Source organism: Oncorhynchus gorbuscha, linkage group LG15 (genome assembly GCF_021184085.1).
Source record: "Oncorhynchus gorbuscha isolate QuinsamMale2020 ecotype Even-year linkage group LG15, OgorEven_v1.0, whole genome shotgun sequence".
Taxonomy (NCBI): domain Eukaryota; kingdom Metazoa; phylum Chordata; class Actinopteri; order Salmoniformes; family Salmonidae; genus Oncorhynchus; species Oncorhynchus gorbuscha.
In genome coordinates this window covers 80013936-80034139 of record NC_060187.1, presented here as the reverse complement: position 1 = coordinate 80034139, position 20204 = coordinate 80013936, and the positions used below count along the sequence as shown (strand labels likewise).

Below are 20204 nucleotides of genomic sequence, written 5' to 3'. Positions count from 1 at the left end.
GAAATAAAACGTGCCTTTGACGAGCTTCTTTTGTTGGCACTCCAATATGTCCCATAAACATCACAATTGGTCCTTTTGTTCGATTAATTCCATCCATATATATCCAAAATGTCCATTTATTTGGCGTGTTTGATCCAGGAAAAAACAGCTTCCAAATTGCGTTACGTCACTACAAAGTATCTCAAAAGTTGCCTGTAAACATTTCAAACTACTTTTGTAATACAACTTTAGGTATTTTTAAACGTTAATAATCAATCAAATTGAAGACTGGTCTATCTGTTTTCAATAGAGGACGAGAGGAAACTAATGCTACTTTTTAGTGTTACCCATTTCCTAGATGGCCGTACTTCTTCATTGCACAAAGGAATAACCTCAACCAAATTCCAAAGACTGGTGACATCCAGTGGAAGCGGTAGGAACTGAAAACAAGTGCCTAATTTCCAAATGAGAACTCACTGAACAGACAGACCTAAAAAAAAAAAAAAAATCTGAACGGTTAGTCCTTGGGGTTTTGCCTGCAACATAAGTTCTGTTCTACTCACAGACATGATTCAAACAGTTTTAGAAACTTCATTGTGTTTTCTATCCTAATAATATGCATATCTTATAGTCTTGGCATGAGTAGCAGGAAGTTGAAATTGGGCTATTTATCCAAAAGTGAAAATGCTGCTAAGCATGTCCCAGTTTAGGTCACCTAGCAGCACGAGCTCAGAAGATAGATGGGGGGCAATCAATTCACATATGGTGTCCAGGGCACAGCTGGGGGCAGAGGGTGGCCTATAGCAAGCGGCAATGGTGAGAGACTTGCTTCTGGAACGGGGAACTTTTAGAAGTAGAAGCTCTAATTTTTTTGGTACTGACCTGGATAGTAAGACAGAACTCTGCAGGCTATCTCTGCAGTAGATTGCAACCCCGTCCCCTTTGGCAGTTCCAACTTGGCGGAAAATGTTATAGTTAGGGATGGAAATTTCAGGGTTAGGGATAATTATTAAAATTATTGACACCAATCACTTATCGCAGGCATTTTACTGATTTTGTTCATTATGATTAGTACTAGCCTATACTAGAGAAATGTGGAGTTTGAAATGAAATAAGTTTGCTAATATGGGTGATTGTTAATCGGACAATTGATGGCTACAACCATCAAACTAGTAGTACTATTTTTAAAGGGACATTTTTAATGGAGGGAGGCTGGTAGTTAGTGTTGGACTTGTAACTGAGCAAGATCCAAGCTGACAAGGTAAAAATCTGTCATTCTGCCCCTGAACAAGGCAGTTAACCCACTGTTCCTAGGCCGTCATTGAAAATAAGAATTTGTTCTTAACTGACTTGCCTAGTTAGATAAAGGTAAAATTTAATTGATACTAGTCCCTTCCTTTATGCTGCTTCAAAACTTGAATACATAGACGTGAGTATTTTCTGCTGGGACACATTGGAAGCTAATAGATTACTAATACCAGTGTTTCTCTCTAGGTATACTTATCTATGTGAAGGAACATGAACATGGAGCCTTGAACTCAAGGAATGACAACCCCCTCCCCCCCGGCACAATCTAGTAAAATTTGAGTTTTTTCTGTTTGGTTTTCCATCTCGCTTTGATGGAAATTAACAATGATTACGTGGCATTTTTCATTCGGATGATACTTAGCTATGCGATCAATGTCCAATTCTATCTCACTACTGTAAAGCCTGCTTGTCTCTTGAAGAGTAATATTTAAATTCTACCTTGACACTACTGCCTCCACATATCTCTCATTTCTGTGGAAGACCGGGACGCTTGACGTCAGCACTTACCACACAATATTCCACTACAATCTAGTGTTAATTAAATTGCTATAGCCTCCTTGCAAGACCAAGGTGTGTTCATTTTTGTCTGATTCATAGTTTTAGGATTTGTTTTATGTTATTTAAACTCTTGTTTGACTTGTAGCCGTATTTTCTAAGCTGCACTTTATTGATAAATATCATCACTACGATATTTCAAACTGTAATTTAAGCATATCTTTGAGTTATAAATATATATTTTTATCTTTAGGGGTGTATATATATTCTGTTTTAATTTTAAACTGGAAAAGTATATTGTTTTTGTTTACAAGCCTTTTCTGTCGTTCATTCCGAAATGGACAAATCTAGAATCTGATAGCGTTTAAGGACAAGGCAGACATAATCTTTAATTGACAGATCTAAGATCGATCCTTGTCTTCGGACATTTGCGTTGTGAAGGCTGGTGTTTTTCATTGTTTTTATGTTCCTCTGTTGGATTGACACGCTAAAGAGAAGAATCTCCATCTGAAGACCAGTGCTAGTTATTTTTCTTGGATCGTACAATACTCCTTTGAGTGCAGATGGATTTCACACGTCAAACTCAGAGGTGCTTTTGTGGCGTTGCCTTTGCAATTCAAGCACTGAAGTGGAAGAATGATTTTAAGGAGGTTTCAGGGATAAATAACTTGTGTTTTTAAGAAAGACTGACAGGTCTATAGTTATATTTTCATGTTCCTCGCAGATCCTAAGGAGAGGTGCTTCCATTTGATTCTCCTTTTTAAGGTGGCCATGAACTGACATGTATCACTACCTGAATTTAAACAGACTTATTCCATCCAACAAACTGCCAACTGCATGAAACACTCACACACCGTCCACCTGTCAGGAAACAGACCTTACCTACCCTAAACCTGAGGGTTGGAAGTCCGCTCCCCGTCAAGCCCCCCACACTAAGGATGCGTTCCCCAGAGCCCCCCATCCCATCCCCAGCTGAGGCTCTACTCCACTGCCAGTTCGGGGGCTGGGGAACGGGCAGCAGCTGCAACAACAGCTGCCCCAACAGCCCTGGAGGTCCTCGGGGTCTGTCGTCACCTTCTCCCTCCCCCAGCCCCTCTCCTGCCTCCAGCTATGCCTTGACCCTCACCCCCTCCCACATCCACGTCCAGCGCCTGGCCCCCCGCCCTGGTAAAGAGGCACGTCTAATACTACCCCTGTCAGAGCTGGCAGGGTGCAGCTGTCCCCGCGCCCCTGCTCCCCCCTTGCTGGTTCTCTACTGGTATCCCCCGGGGAAGCGGAGGAAGGGGGTGTCCAGGAGGAGGCAGGTGAGGGTGTACCTGGCTGAGGCCAGGGTGGAGGCTGAGAGGTGGTCCACTGCTATACAATGTCTGCTCAGGGGAGTCGCCGTCACTGCTGACACGGGTGAGTGTGTGTTCCACTAACACAGCTACAATCAGTTATCTTGTCTGTTTGCATGCTATGTTACAGTCCAGGCACAATATGTGTAGGGTCTGAGGTTATTGTAACATCCCAGTTGTTGGAATCAGTCTGATGTTATTCTAATGCCCATCATAAAGACTGGCACAGTGTCACCGTGAGAGAGAATGAAGCTAAATCAGCACTCGTTATGGCGTTTGGCGTCGACTACTTCCTATCCTGTGTACAGACTTTAACTATGCCTTCATTAACTTTATGAGCACCATTCACTCCCTAAAGTTTGTTTCCATTACTGGGAGCGTTCATCTTAGTTATTGTTAACTGGAGTCATACTGTGTGATCTGAGGTCCTTTTGATGTAGGAGGCCAGAGGATACAAGGGAATATAGTCCTAGGCTACTGTATGAATACCATACCATGCATGTTCTAACAGATACAGGCTAGTTCAGTTCATTTCTGACCATGCTAGATATAGGCTACTGCATAATGGCTGTAGGAAACTGTATAATGGCCATGTGATAAGGAATGAATGGATATAGGCCAATGCTATTGTACTGCATGTACGTACATACATACAGCATGCTATGTTCAGTCAGGAGACCTGACTATTAAAAGGCTAAAGTATTGTTTAAGGGTTCATTCATGTATGTGAACAAACATGTTATTTCATCTTTCTTGGCTGTGTGTGTGTGTGTGGGCTAGGTTATCCCTTTAACACTTAATTTCCTCTACTTTCTCTGTCTCTGCTCTTATCTGTCCTGCACACACGGTCTGTATCATTCAGCGTCTAACCAACACAGCATCCCTCCCTCCCTTCCAGCTAACTCCCACCCCTCACCAAGACAGCCTCCCTTCCCACTAACTCCCACCCCTCACCAACACAGCATCCCTCCCTTCCCACTAACTCCCACCTCTCACCAAGAGCCTCCCTTCCCACTAACTCCCACCCCTCACCAAGAGAGCCTCCCTTCCCACTAACTCCCACCCCTCACCACCACGGCCTTCCTCCCTTCCAACTAACTCCCACCCCTCACCAACACAGCATCCCTCCCTTCCCACTAACTCCCACCCCTCACCAACACAGCATCCCTCCCTTCCCACTAACTCCCACCCCTCACCAAGACAGCCTCCCTTCCCACGAACTCCCACCCCTCACCAACACAGCATCCCTCCCTTCCCACTAACTCCCACCTCTCACCAAGAGAGCCTCCCTTCCCACTAACTCCCAGCCCTCACCAAGAGAGCCTCCCTTCCCACTAACTCCCACCCCTCACCACCACGGCCTTCCAACTAACTCCCACCCCTCACCACCACGGCCTTCCTCCCTTCCAACTAACTCCCACCCCTCACCACCGCGGCCTCCCTCCCTTCCAACTAACTCCCACCCCTCACCACCGCGGCCTCCCTCCCTTCCAACTAACTCCCACCCCTCACCACCGCGGCCTTCCTCCCTTCCAACTAACTCCCACCCCTCACCAACACGGCCTCCCTCCCTTCCAACTAACTCCCACCCCTCACCAAGACGGCCTCTCTCCCTTCCAACTAACTCCCACCCCTCACCAACACTGGCTCCCTCCCTTCCAACTAACTCCCACCCCTCACCAACACTGGCTCTCTCCCTTCTCACTAACTCCCCCCCTCACTCACCAACACAGCCTCCCTCTCTTCTCACTAACTCCCCCCCTCATTCACCAACACAGCCTCCCTCCCTTCCCATTAACTCCCACCCCTCACCAACACGGCCTCCCTCCACCCCTCACCAACACAGCCGCCCTCCCTTCCAACTAACTCTCACCCCTCACCAACACAGCCTCCCTCCTTCCAACTAACTCCCACCCCTCACCAACACAGCCTCCCCCCTTCCAACTAACTAACTCCCCCTTCCACCCCCACCCACCACCAAGACAGCCTCCCTCCCTTCTCACTAACTCCCACCCCTCACCAACACGGCCTCCCTCTCTTCTCACTAACCCCCCCACTCACCAACACGGCCTCCCTCTCTTCTCACTAACCCCCCCACTCACCAACACGGCCTCCCTCTCTTCTAACTAACTCCCACCCCTCACCAACACGGCCTCCCTCCTTCTAACTAACTCCCACCCCTCACCAACACAGCCTCCCCCCTTCCAACTAACTCCCACCCCTCACCAACACAGCCTCCCTCCCTTCCAACTAACTCCCACCCCTCACCAACACGGCCTCCCTCCTTCTCAACTAACCCCCCCCTCACCAACACGGCCTCCCTCTCTTCTCACTAACCCCCCCACTCACCCCTCCTCTCTTCTAACTAACTCCCACTCCTCACCAACACGGCCTCCCTCTCTTCTAACTAACTCCCACCCCTCACCAACACGGCCTCCCTCCCTTCCCTCCCACTAACTCCCACCCCTCACCAACACAGCCTCCCTCCTTCCAACTAACTCCCACCCCTCACCAACACAGCCTCCCTCCTTCCCACTAACTCCCACCCTCACCAACACAGCCTCCCTCCCTTCCCACTAACTCCCACCCCTCACCAAGACAGCCTCCTCCCTTCCCACTAACTCCCACCCTCACCAATACAGCCTCCCTCCTTCCAACTAACTCCCACCCCTCACCAACACAGCCTCCCTCCCTTCCCACTAACTCCCACCCTCACCAAGACAGCCTCCCTCCCTTCCCACTAACTCCCACCCCTCACCAACACGAGCCTCCCCCCTTCCCACTAACTCCCACCCTCACCAACCACGGCCTTCCTCCCTTCCAACTAACTCCCACCCCTCACCAACACGGCCTCCCTCCCTTCCAACTAACTCCCACCCCTCACCAACACGGCCTCCCTCCCTTCCAACTAACTCCCACCCCTCACCAACACGGCCTCCCTCCCTTCCAACTAACTCCCACCCCTCACCAACACGGCCTCCCTCCCTTCTAACTAACTCCCACCCCTCACCAACACGGCCTCCCTCCCTTCCAACTAACTCCCACCCCTCACCAACACAGCATCCCTCCCTTCCCACTAACTCCCACCCCTCACCAACACAGCATCCCTCCCTTCCCACTAACTCCCACCCCTCACCAAGACAGCCTCCCTTCCCACGAACTCCCACCCCTCACCAACACAGCATCCCTCCCTTCCCACTAACTCCCACCTCTCACCAAGAGAGCCTCCCTTCCCACTAACTCCCAGCCCTCACCAAGAGAGCCTCCCTTCCCACTAACTCCCACCCCTCACCACCACGGCCTTTCCAACTAACTCCCACCCTCACCACCACGGCCTTCCTCCCTTCCAACTAACTCCCACCCCTCACCACCACGGCCTCCCTCCCTTCCAACTAACTCCCACCCCTCACCACCACGGCCTCCCTCCCTTCCAACTAACTCCCACCCCTCACCACCGCGGCCTTCCTCCCTTCCAACTAACTCCCACCCCTCACCAACACAGCCTCCCTCCCTTCCAACTAACTCCCACCCTCACCAAGACGGCCTCCTCCTTCCAACTTCCAACTAACTCCCACCCCTCACCAACACTGGCTCCCTCCCTTCCAACTAACTCCCACCCCTCACCAACACTGGCTCCTCCCTTCTCACTAACTCCCCCCTCACCAACACACCTCCCTCCCTCTTTCTCACTAACTCCCCCCATTCACCAACACAGCCTCCCTCCCTTCCCATTAACTCCCACCCCTCACCAACACTGGCCTCCCCAACCACTCCCACACCAACACAGCCGCCCTCCCCAACTTCCAACCTCTCCCACCCCTCACCAACACAGCCTCCTCCTTCCAACTAACTCCCACCCCTCACCAACACGGCCTCCCTCCTTCCCACTAACTCCCACCCCTCACCAACACAGCCTCCCTCCCTTCCCACTAACTCCCACCCTCACCAAGACAGCCTCCTCCCTTCCAACTAACTCCCACCCCTCACCAACACAGCCTCCCTCCCCACTAACTCCCACCCCTCACCAACACAGCATCCCTCCCTTCCCACTAACTCCCACCTCTCACCAAGACAGCCTCCCTTCCCACTAACTCCCAGCCCTCACCAAGAGAGCCTCCTTCCCACTAACTCCCACCCTCACCACCACGGCCTCCCCTCCCACCCCTTCCAACTAACTCCCACCCCCACCCCTCACCAACACGGCCTCCTCCCTTCCAACTAACTCCCACCCCTCACCACCACGGCCTCCCTCCCTTCCAACTAACTCCCACCCTCACCACCACGGCCTCCCTCCCTTCCAACTAACTCCCACCCCTCACCAACACGGCCTCCCTCCCACTTCCAACTAACTCCCACCCCCACCCCTCACCAACACGGCCTCCCTCCCTTCCAACTAACTCCCACCCCTCACCAACACAGCATCCCTCCCTTCCCACTAACTCCCACCCTCACCAACACAGCATCCCCCCTTCCAACTAACTCCCACCCCTCACCAAGACAGCCTCCCCTTCCAACTAACTCCCACCCCTCACCAACACAGCATCCCTCCCTTCCCACTAACTCCCACCTCTCACCAACACGAGCCTCCCTTCCCACTAACTCCCAGCCCTCACCAACCAACACGGCCTCCCCTTCCCACTAACTCCCACCCCTCACCACCACGGCCTTCCCTTCAACTAACTCCCACCCCTCACCAACACGGCCTCCCTCCCTTCCAACTAACTCCCACCCCTCACCACCGCGGCCTCCTCCCTTCCAACTAACTCCCACCCTCACCAACACGGCCTCCCTCCCTTCCAACTAACTCCCACCCTCACCAACACGGCCTCCCCCCTTCCAACTAACTCCCACCCCTCACCAACACGGCCTCCCTCCTTCCAACTAACTCCCACCCCTCACCAAGACGGCCTCTCTCCTTCCACTAACTCCCACCCCTCACCAACACTGGCTCCCTCCCTTCCAACTAACTCCCACCCCTCACCAACACTGGCTCTCCCTTCCACTAACTCCCCCTCACTCACCAACACAGCCTCCCTCCTTCCAACTAACTCCCCCCATTCACCAACACAGCCTCCCTCCCTTCCCATTAACTCCCACCCCTCACCAACACTGGCCTCCCCCTCCACCCCACCCCTCACCAACACAGCCTCCCTCCCTTCCAACTAACTCCACCCCACCAACACCAACACAGCCTCCCTCCTTCCAACTAACTCCCACCCCTCACCAACACAGCCTCCCCCTTCCAACTAACTCCCACCCTCACCAAGACAGCCTCCCTCCCTTCTCACTAACTCCCCACCCCTCACCAACACGGCCTCCTCTTCTTCTCACTAACCCCCCCTCACCAACACGGCCTCCCTCTTCCACCCCTAACCCCCCCCCCACTCACCAACACGGCCTCCTCTCTTCCAACTAACTCCCACCCCTCACCAACACGGCCTCCCTCCTTCCAACTAACTCCCACCCCTCACCAACACGGCCTCCCTCCCTTCCAACTAACTCCCACCCTCACCAACACGGCCTCCCTCCTTCCAACTAACTCCCACCCCTCACCAACACGGCCTCCTCCCTTCCAACTAACTCCCACCCCTCACCAACACAGCCCTCTCTCCTTTCCCACTAACTCCCACCCCTCACCAACACAGCCTCCCTCCTTCCCACTAACTCCCACCCCTCACCAACACAGCCTCCCTCCTTCCCACTAACTCCCACCCCTCACCAACACAGCCTCCCTCCCTTCCAACTAACTCCCACCCTCACCAACACAGCCTCCCTCCTTCCAACTAACTCCCACCCCTCACCAACACAGCCTCCCTCCCTTCCAACTAACTCCCACCCCTCACCAACACGGCCTCCCCCTTCCAACTAACTCCCACCCTCACCAACACGGCCTCCCTCCTTCCAACTAACTCCCACCCCTCACCAACACGGCCTCCCTCCCTTCCAACTAACTCCCACCCCTCACCAACACGGCCTCCCTCCCTTCTCAACTAACTCCCACCCCTCACCAACACGGCCTCCCTCCCTTCCAACTAACTCCCACCCCTCACCAACACGGCCTCCCTCCCTTCTAACTAACTCCCACCCCTCACCAACACGGCCTCCCTCCCTTCCAACTAACTCCCACCCCTCACCAACACAGCCTCCCTTCCAACTAACTCCCACCCTCACCAACACAGCCTCCCTCCTTCCCACTAACTCCCACCCCTCACCAACACAGCCTCCCTCCTTCCCACTAACTCCCACCCCCACCCCTCACCAAGACAGCCTCCCTTCCCACTAACTCCCACCCTCACCAACACAGCATCCCCCTCCTTCCCACTAACTCCCACCTCTCACCAAGACGGCCTCCCTTCCTTCCAACTAACTCCCAGCCCTCACCAAGAGAGCCTCCCTTCCCACTAACTCCCACCCCTCACCACCACGGCCTTCCTCCCTTCCAACTAACTCCCACCCCTCACCACCACGGCCTCCTCCCTTCCAACTAACTCCCACCCCTCACCAACACGGCCTCCCTCCCTTCCCACTAACTCCCACCCCTCACCACCAGCCTTCCTCCCTTCCAACTAACTCCCACCCCTCACCAACACGGCCTCCTCCCTTCCAACTAACTCCCACCCTCACCAACACAGCCCCCACCTCCCAACACAGCCTCCCTTCCAACTAACTCCCACCCTCACCAAGACAGCCTCCCTCCTTCCAACTAACTCCCACCCCCACCCCACTCACCAACACGGCCTCCCTCCCTTCCAACTAACTCCCACCCCCACCCTCACCAACACGGCCTCCCTCCTTCCAACTAACTCCCACCCCTCACCAACACGGCCTCCCTCCTTCCAACTAACTCCCACCCCTCACCAACACTCCTCCTCCCTTCCAACTAACTCCCACCCCTCACCAACACTGGCTCCCTCCCTTCTCACTCAACTCCCCCCTCACACTACCAACACAGCCTCCCTCCTTCCAACTCACCCCTAACTCCCCCTTCATTCACCAACACAGCCTCCCTCCTTCCCACTAACTCCCACCCCTCACCAACACGGCCTCCCCCTCCACTAACTCCCACCCCTCACCAACACAGCCTCCCTCCCTTCCAACTAACTCCCACCCCTCACCAACACGGCCTCCCCCTTCCAACTAACTCCCACCCCTCACCAACACGGCCTCCCTCCCTTCCAACTAACTCCCACCCTCACCAACACGGCCTCCCTCCCTTCTCACTAACTCCCACCCCTCACCAACACGGCCTCCCTCCTTCTCACTAACTCCCACCCCTCACCAACACGGCCTCCCTCCTTCTAACTAACTCCCACCCACGGCCTCCCCTCACCAACACGGCCTCCCTCCCCCCTTCCAACTAACTCCCACCCTCACCAACACGGCCTCCCTCCCTTCCAACTAACTCCCACCCCTCACCAACACGGCCTCCCTCCCTTCCAACTAACTCCCACCCTCACCAACACGGCCTCCCCCTTCCAACTAACTCCCACCCCTCACCAACACGGCCTCCCTCCTTCCCACTAACTCCCACCCTCACCCTCACCAACAACTCCCACCCTCCCTCCCTTCCAACTAACTCCCACCCTCACCAACACGGCCTCCCTCCCTTCCAACTAACTCCCACCTCCTCACCAACACGGCCTCCCTAACTCCCACCCGTCACCAACACTCCTCCCTTCCAACTAACTCCCACCCTCACCAACACGGCCTCCTCCTTCCAACTAACTCCCACCCCTCACCAACACGGCCTCCCCCTTCCCAACTAACTCCCCAACACGGCCTCCCCTTCCAACTAACTCCCACCCTCACCAACACGGCCTCCCCCCTTCCCAACTAACTCCCACCCTCACCAACACGGCCTCCCTCCCTTCCAACTAACTCCCACCCCTCACCAACACGGCCTCCCTCCCTTCCAACTAACTCCCACCCCTCACCAACACGGCCTCCCTCCTTCCAACTAACTCCCACCCTCACCAACACGGCCTCCTCCCTTCCAACTAACTCCCACCCCTCACCAACACGGCCTCCTCCCTTCCAACTAACTCCCACCCCTCACCAACACGGCCTCCTCCCTTCCAACTAACTCCCACCCCTCACCAACACGGCCTCCCTCCCTTCCAACTAACTCCCACCCCTCACCAACACGGCCTCCCTCCCTTCCAACTAACTCCCACCCCTCACCAACACACCTCCCTCCCTTCCAAACTCCCACCCCTCACCAACACGGCCTCCCTCTCTTCTAACTAACTCCCACCCCTCACCAACACGGCCTCCCCCTTCCAACTAACTCCCACCCCTCACCAACACGGCCCTCCCTCCTTCCAACTAACTCCCACCCCTCACCAACACGGCCTCCCTCCCTTCCAACTAACTCCCACCCCTCACCAACACAGCCCTCCCTTCCCACTAACTCCCACTAACTCCCACCCCCTCACCAACACGGCCTCCCTCCCTTCCCACTAACTCCCCCCTCACCAACACGGCCTCCCTCCCTTCCAACTAACTCCCACCCACCAAGACGGCCTCACCAACCACGGCCTCCTCCCTTCCAACTAACTCCCACCCCTCACCAACACGGCCTCCCCCCTTCCAACTAACTCCCACCCCTCACCAACACGCCTCCCCCTTCCAACTAACTCCCACCCTCACCAACACGGCCTCCCCCTTCCAACTAACTCCCACCCCTCACCAACACGGCCTCCCCTTCCAACTAACTCCCACCCTCACCAACACGGCCTCCCTCCTTCCAACTAACTCCCACCCCTCACCAACACGGCCTCCCTCCCTTCCAACTAACTCCCACCCCTCACCAACACGGCCTCCCCCTTCCAACTAACTCCCACCCTCACCAACACGGCCTCCCCTTCCAACTAACTCCCACCCCTCACCAACACGGCCTCCCTTCCAACTAACTCCCAAGACGGCCTCCAACTAACTCCCACCCCTCACCAACACGGCCTGCCTCCCTTCCAACTAACTCCCACCCCTCACCCACAAGGCCTCCCTCCCTTCCCACTAACTCCCACCCCTCACCAACACGGCCTCCCTCCCTTCCCACTAACTCCCACCCCTCACCAACACGGCCTCCCTCCCACTTCCAACTAACTCCCACCCTCACCAACACGGCCTCCCCCTTCCAACTAACTCCCACGCCTCACCAACACGGCCTCCCCCCTTCCAACTAACTCCCACCCCTCACCAACACGGCCTGCCTCCCTTCCAACTAACTCCCACCCCTCACCCACAAGGCCTCCCTCCCTTCCCACTAACTCCCACCCGTCACCAACACTGGCCTCCCTCCCTTCCAACTAACTCCCTTTCTGTCCAAATATCAACACCACTGTTTACCCACAGCCTGTGTGGTCCTTTCTATCTATATACAGTATATGCTCTCCTTCTTTCTCTCTCTCTGTCCCTCTGTCTTGCACTCTCCTTTTTGCTTTTTCCATCGTCAGCCTTTCTCACATCGCTGTCTTGTTTTAGCACTTTGAGGACCTGAAAGAACCCCAAGGCCTACGTAAAGCCCATCTATTATCCATTTCAACATTCCCTTTTCTTCCATTTGTTTTGACTCTCCCTCGCTCATTATCTCTCTGTCTTGTCTCCTTTCTCTCTCCCAAACACTCTTCTCACTTTCTCTGTGCATTAGTCTACACCCTCAGTGTCTGTCTGTGCATCCTCCCCCCATAGTCTTTCATCCTTGCTGTCTTTACACCTTTTTCAGTCTCCTCTCCTCCTCCTGTCTCCTCTCATCCATCGATCTGCCCTCTGTCCTCTTTTGTTTTGTACCTCCTTCCTTCCTGCTGTCTGCATTTCTTTATCTTCCTCTTTCAATGTCCTCCCTCTTTCTCCTTTCCCAGTTACTACCCCTTTCTCCACACTGTCCCCAACTAACTCCCACCCCTCACCCACAAGGCTCTCTGCCTCCTTCCACCCACAAGGCCTGCTCTCTCTCCTGCTCTCCCTCTCAAATATCAACACCACTGTTTACCCTCTGTCTGTAACTGTCTCCACTCTGTATGTCTGTCTAACTCAGTCTACTCTCTCTCTAACTCTTTCTCCACTCTGTCTGTAACTCTTTCTCCACTCTGTCTGTAACTCTTTCTCCACTCTGTCTGTAACTCTTTCTCCACTCTGTATGTCTGTAACTCTTTCTCCACTCTGTATGTCTGTAACTCTGTCTCCACTCTGTATGTCTGTAAGTCTGTCTACTATCTCCCTGTCTAACTCTGTCTCCACTCTGTAAGTCTGTCTACTATCTCCCTGTCTAACTCTGTCTCCACTCTGTATGTCTGTAAGTCTGTCTACTATCTCCCTGTCTAACTCTTTCTCCACTCTTATCTGTCTCCTCTCTTATCTCTCTCTCCTTATCTCTCTAACTCCTTGTACTCTGTCGAGTCTGTTGCTCTCCTCTGCAGTGTGAATTAGACAACCTCCTAGCTGCTGGTTCTGCTTCTATAATGGCTTTAGTCAGAGATGTGTGCAGTTAGTGTTTGGTCCACTTCAACCCTATACAGTAGGTGCTGCTGTGTAGATAGGGCTCTGCTTGTTATTACCAGGTGTTTTGTGGAAGACTAAACACTGAAGTGTTCAGTTAAGTACCTTGTTTCCTGTCCTGGGCCTTTAGGGCCTTTTCATTCTACAAGATGTAATTATGTAGAGCCATTAGTCAAATGGAATCATTATTACTTATCTGGTCAGAGATAGTCCCTTTGAGATGAGCTGAAAGAGGTTTGCCTTGTCACAGATACACTCAAGGTATAAGGGTGGGAAACACTGTGCTTTATGGCAAGGTTTCCCATACTCGGTCCTCCCCAAATAATCAAAGCTTGAGGTGATTATTTGAATCAGCTGTGTAGTGCTAGGACAAAACTAAAACATGCACCCGGAGGGGGTCCCAGGACTGAGTTTGGGAAACCCAGCTTTATGGCATCACGTACGTTTGTTGTTCTCTTGAACACTGTGAAGATGAAGCATTCTATTTTTGATAGAACAATCAATCAATTTGTTTCTAATGATTGGCTGCTTTCCCTCAGAAATTGTCAAACGTCTACTGCCCCGTCCCCGAAGGCTGCTGCTATTGGTGAACCCCTTCAGTGGGAGAGGCCAGGCTATGCAGTGGTGTCAGACGCACATCCTGCCAATGATCAGAGAGGCTAACATCAGCTACAACCTGATACAGACAGGTAACACACACCGTAATGTCAGCTACGACCTGATACAGACAGGTAACACACACCGTAACATCAGCTACAACCTGATACAGACAGGTAACACACACTGTAATGTCAGCTACGACCTGATACAGACAGGTAACACATACCGTAATGTCAGCTACAACCTGATACAGACAGGTAACACACTGTAACATCAGCTACAACCTGATACAGACAGATAAAACACACCGTAACATCAGCTACAACCTGATACAGACAGGTAACACACACCGTAACATCAGCTACAACCTAATACAGACAGGTAACACACACCGTAACATCAGCTACAACCTGATACAGACAGGTAACACACACCGTAACATCAGCTACAACCTAATACAGACAGGTAACACACACCGTAATGTCAGCTCTACAACCTGATACAGACAGGTAACACACACCGTAATGTCAGCTCTACAACCTGATACAGACGTGTAACACACACAGTAACGTCATCTGCAACCTGATACAGACAGGTAACACACACTGTAATGTCAGCTACAACCTGATACAGGCAGGTAACACACACCGTAACGTCAGCTGCAACCTGATAAAGACAGGTAACACACACCGTAACGTCAGCTACAACCTGATACAGACAGGTAACACACACCGTAATGTCAGCTCTGCAACCTGATACAGACCGGTAACACACACCATAACATCAGCTACAACCTAATACAGACAGGTAACACACACCGTAACATCAGCTACAACCTAATACAGACAGGTAACACACACCGTAACATCAGCTACAACCTGATACAGACAGGTAACACACACCGTAACGTCAGCTCTGCAACCTGATACAGACAGGTAACACACACCGTAACATCAGCTACAACCTGATACAGACAGGTAACACACACCGTAACATCAGCTACAACCTGATACAGACAGGTAACACACACCGTAATGTCAGCTCTACAACCTGATACAGACAGGTAACACACACCGTAATGTCAGCTCTACAACCTGATACAGACAGGTAACACACACCGTAACATCAGCTACAACCTGATACAGACAGGTAACACACACCGTAACATCAGCTACAACCTGATACAGACAGGTAACACACACCGTAACGTCAGCTCTGCAACCTGATACAGACAGGTAACACACACCGTAATGTTAGCTCTACAACCTGATACAGACAGGTAACACACACCGTAACATCAGCTACAACCTGATACAGACAGGTAACACACACCGTAACGTCAGCTCTACAACCTGATACAGACAGGTAACACACACCGTAATATCAGCTACAACCTGATACAGACAGGTAACACACACCGTAACATCAGCTCTGCAACCTGATACAGACAGGTAACACACACCGTAATGTTAGCTCTACAACCTGATACAGACAGGTAACACACACCGTAACATCAGCTACAACCTGATACAGACAGGTAACACACACCGTAACATCAGCTACAACCTGATACAGACAGGTAACAACACCGATAGCTCTGCAACCTGATACAGACAGGTAACACACACCGTAACATCAGCTCAGCTACAACCTGATACAGACAGGTAACACACACCGTAACACAGCTCTGCAACCTGATACAGACAGGTAACACACACCGTAATGTCAGCTCAGCAGACAACCTGATACAGACAGGTAACAGACAGGTAACACACACCGTAATGTTAGCTCTACAACCTGATACAGACAGGTAACACACACCGTAACATCAGCTACAACCTGATACAGACAGGTAACACACACCGTAACATCAGCTACAACCTGATACAGACAGGTAACGCACACCGTAACGTTAGCTCTACAACCTGATACAACGCAATCCAGCTCAGCAGGTAACTAACATCAGCTACAACCTGATACAGACAGGTAACACACACCGTAACATCAGCTACAACCTAACAGACAGGTAACACACACCGTAACGTCAGCTCTGCAACCTGATACAGACAGGTAACACACACCGTAATGTTAGCTCTACAACCTGATACAGACAGGTAACTAACATCAGCTACAACCTGATACAGACAACCTGATACAGACAGGTAACACACACCGTAACATCAGCTCTGCAACCTCAGTCGTTAACCGGTATCACACACACATGGGTGCAACCTCCTAACAACACGTCTCCTTTTCTTCTCAGAGCGACAGAATCATGCCAGAGAGTTGATCAAAGAGATCTCCCTGCCTCAATGGGACGGCATCATCATCGTCTCTGGAGATGGCCTGCTGAGCACAGAATCATGCCAGAGAGTTGATGTGTCCCTGTGTGTCATGTGTGTGTGAGATGTGTGTGTGTGTGTGTGTGTGTGTGTGTGTGTGTGTGTGTGTGTGTGTGTGTGTGTGTGTGTGTGTGTGTGTGTGTGTGTGTGTGTGTGTGTGTGTGTGTGTGTGTGTGTGTGTGTGTGTGACTCTGCTCTGCTTTTCTCCCTCCAGGTGATCAATGGTTTGATGGAGCGTCCAGACTGGGAACTAGCAATAAAGACACCTGTAGGTATCCTTCCCTGTGGCTCTGGAAATGCCCTGGCTGGCTCCATCAACCACCATGCGGGGTGGGTCACACACACACATCCAACCAGCTATGTGACACATGTGATGACTTGACCAGAGATATGAGACTGATTCAAACATAAACATGCAATATTTTAGAATTTCTTGTTCGATTAATGGTGAGAATGCTGGAGATACTAGTAGAAGCATTGAAATGAATGAATAGGTTATTCCAGTTCAGTTCATTGTGAAGTCCAAGATGGTAGCTGTATTGTGAAGTCCAAGATGGTAGCTGTATTGTGAAGTCCAAGATGGTAGCTGTATTGTGAAGTCCAAGATGGTAGCTGTATTGTGAAGTCCAAGATGGTAGCTGTATTGTGAAGTCCAAGATGGTAGCTGTATTGTGAAGTCCAAGATGGTAGGTGTATTGTGAAGTCCAAGATGGTAGCTGTATTGTGAAGTCCAAGATGGTAGGTGTATTGTGAAGTCCAAGATGGTAGGTGTATTGTGAAGTCCAAGATGGTAGGTGTATTGTGAAGTCCAAGATGGTAGGTGTATTGTGAAGTCCAAGATGGTAGGTGTATTGTGAAGTCCAAGATGGTAGGTGTATTGTGAAGTCCAAGATGGTAGGTGTATTGTGAAGTCCAAGATGGTAGGTGTATTGTGAAGTCCAAGATGGTAGGTGTATCGGGAAGTCCAAGATGGTAGGTGTATCGGGAAGTCCAAGATGGTAGGTGTATCGGGAAGTCCAAGATGGTAGGTGTATCGGATGGTAGGTGTAAGTCCAAGATGGTAGGTGTATCGGGAAGTCCAAGATGGTAGGTGTATCGGGAAGTCCAAGATGGTAGGTGTATCGGGAAGTCCAAGATGGTAGGTGTATCGGGAAGTCCAAGATGGTAGGTGTATCGGGAAGTCCAAGATGGTAGGTGTATCGGGATATGCAAGACTTCTGTATTTGAACTTTAAAAATCGAACGGTGCAGTCTTATAAGTTAGGCTGCAACAATATGTTGATAATGAAGTCTAAATAAATGAAGACTTATTTTTTTGCCTTACTAAGGTTATTTCATGAGAATGTGATCATATAATCATATAAGGACAAAACTTGCACAGTCTGGAATTATCTAGTCAATATTGGTGGCTCCCGAGTGGTTCGATTCCAGGCTGTATCACAACCGGCTGTGATCGGAAGTCCCATAGGGCGGTGCACAATAGCCCAGTGTCGTCCGGTTTGGGAGGATTTGTCCAGGGTAGACCGTCATTGTAAATAAGAATTTGTTCTTAACTGACTTGACACATTTTTTAAATTAACCTTTATTTAACTAGGCAAGTCGGTTAAGAACAAATTATTATTTACAATGATGGCCTACCAGGGAACAGTGGGTTAACTGCCTTGGTCGGGCAGAACGACAGACTTTTACCGTGTCAGCTCGGGGATTCGATCCAACAACCTTTCGGTTACTGGCCCAACACTAACCACTAGGCTACCTGCCGCCCCAAAAGTTAAAAGTTAAATAAAAAAGAGGAAATTTAAAAGTCGCCAAACGATTCTATCGGATATCACAATATTTGGAGTAGCATATCGTAGAAGAGGTCTCCCCAAATATCACCCAACCTTAATTCTAATCACGGTCAACCTTTAGACTTTAGTTTCTTGATGTACAGCCCATTGGCCCTATTACATTGCAGTAGTAGACTTTAGTTTCTTGATGTACAGCCCATTGGCCCTATTACATTGCAGTAGTAGACTTCAGTTTCTTGATGTGTTGACCTTATTAAAGTACTGTAGACTTTAGCATCTTCAACTAATCCTTATGCCTCTCATATTGTTTTATCAGCTGTTTCAACGAATCATCAAGACTGAGACTGATAGAGAAATTCTCTCTTTCCTCCCTTTCCTCCCTTCCTCTCCCTCCTTTTCCCTCCCTCTTTCTCCTACCCCCACTTTTCCCCCCCCCTCCCTCTTTCTCCTACTCCCTCCCTCTTTCTCCTACCCCCACTATTCCCTCCCTCTTTCTCCCCCCACTCCCCTCCCTCTTTCTCCTACCCCCACTACCCCCACTATTCCCTCCCCCACTTTTCCCTCCCTCCCCCACTTTCCCTCCCTCCTCCTACCCCCACTACTCCCTCCCTCTTTCTCCTACCCCCACTTTTCCCTCCCTTTCTCCCTACCCCCACTCCCTCCCTCCCTCCCTCTTTCTCCTACCCCCACTATTCCCCTCCCTCTTTCTCCTACCCCCACTATTCCCTCCCTCTTTCTCCTACCCCCACTTTTCCCTCCCTCTTTCTCCTACCCCCACTTTTCCCTCCCTCTTTCTCCTACCCCCACTTTTCCCTCCCCTCTACTTCATGTCCTGTTATTTCTCCCTCTTTCTCCTAGATTTCTCTCCTTTGTCCTGTTATTTCTAGATTTCTCTCCTTTGTCTCTGGAAGACACATCGATAAATGAGTCCATTCGATAATAGTACAGTCTGTTCTTTCATCTCTCTCCTTATCTCTTGTGTTTTCTTTATGATGTTTTTTTTGGGACACCTATGTAACATTCACTGATAGTGTATGTCATAAACATTATGTTAACTTATTTTACACAGTATTAATTTCCTCTCCCCTCTCACCTTTCCTCTCTGTATGTTCCAATCCTCTCCCTCTCCACATTCTCACCCTTTCTCCATTCTCTTCCATCCACTGTTTCCCTCTTACTTTTCTCTTCGTCCTAGTTATGACATGTGCCTTCGGGAGCCTCTCCTCCTCAACTGCTGTTTTCAGCTCTGCCGTGGCGGAGTCAAGCCCATGGATTTGGTCTCTGTGACAACCAGCCCCGCCCCTTCTCAAAATGGCCGCCCGGGTCTTCCCAGAAGGATGTTTTCCTTCCTGTCTGTGGCCTGGGGCTTTGTGTCTGATGTGGACATTGAGAGTGAGAGGTGTGTGTGTTTAAGTTTATGGCGTGGTTGCGGTGCCGAGTAATCTGGAGACCTCTTCCCGATAGCTAAACACCCAAAGCTTCTGCACATGTGCGGGATTCTCTATTTTACTGCTCCCTCTGCTGACACAGCTTATCAAACACAAGCAGTACTGAAGGGCAGTTTTTTTCCATCATCATTGCGAACATTGGCTAAGCAGGAGGCAGTCAACGTAGTAGCTGAATGGTCGGCTGCCCAGAAGTGGAACAGGCTACTCGGGCAAATTTCAGTCATTGTCAAATCGTGCCGTACTTGCATGATCATTGAGAAGCGAAATTACACTTGTACGTGATTTGTGGATTGAAATGTAGATTGTTTTTGCCCCAATACAATGTGTAGACAGCTTCCTACATGTGCTACTGCAATATTCTTAGTTACAACAGACAAATTTGTAGCCTATATCCTAAATTAACATACTA

At 51.2% G+C, this 20204-nt stretch overlaps 1 protein-coding gene across 1 annotated transcript in view; it reads left to right on the top strand.

The window, feature by feature from the left end:
• Positions 1 to 20204, top strand: part of LOC123998172 (sphingosine kinase 2-like) — a 29627-nt gene that overhangs the window by 5269 nt on the left and 4154 nt on the right. The window contains 5 exon segments of the mRNA XM_046303170.1: positions 1474 to 3183; positions 14156 to 14305; positions 16480 to 16589; positions 16773 to 16888; positions 19543 to 19746. Of these exon segments, the coding sequence (XP_046159126.1) occupies positions 2721 to 3183; positions 14156 to 14305; positions 16480 to 16589; positions 16773 to 16888; positions 19543 to 19746 (1043 nt within the window). The 5' untranslated portion in view covers positions 1474 to 2720.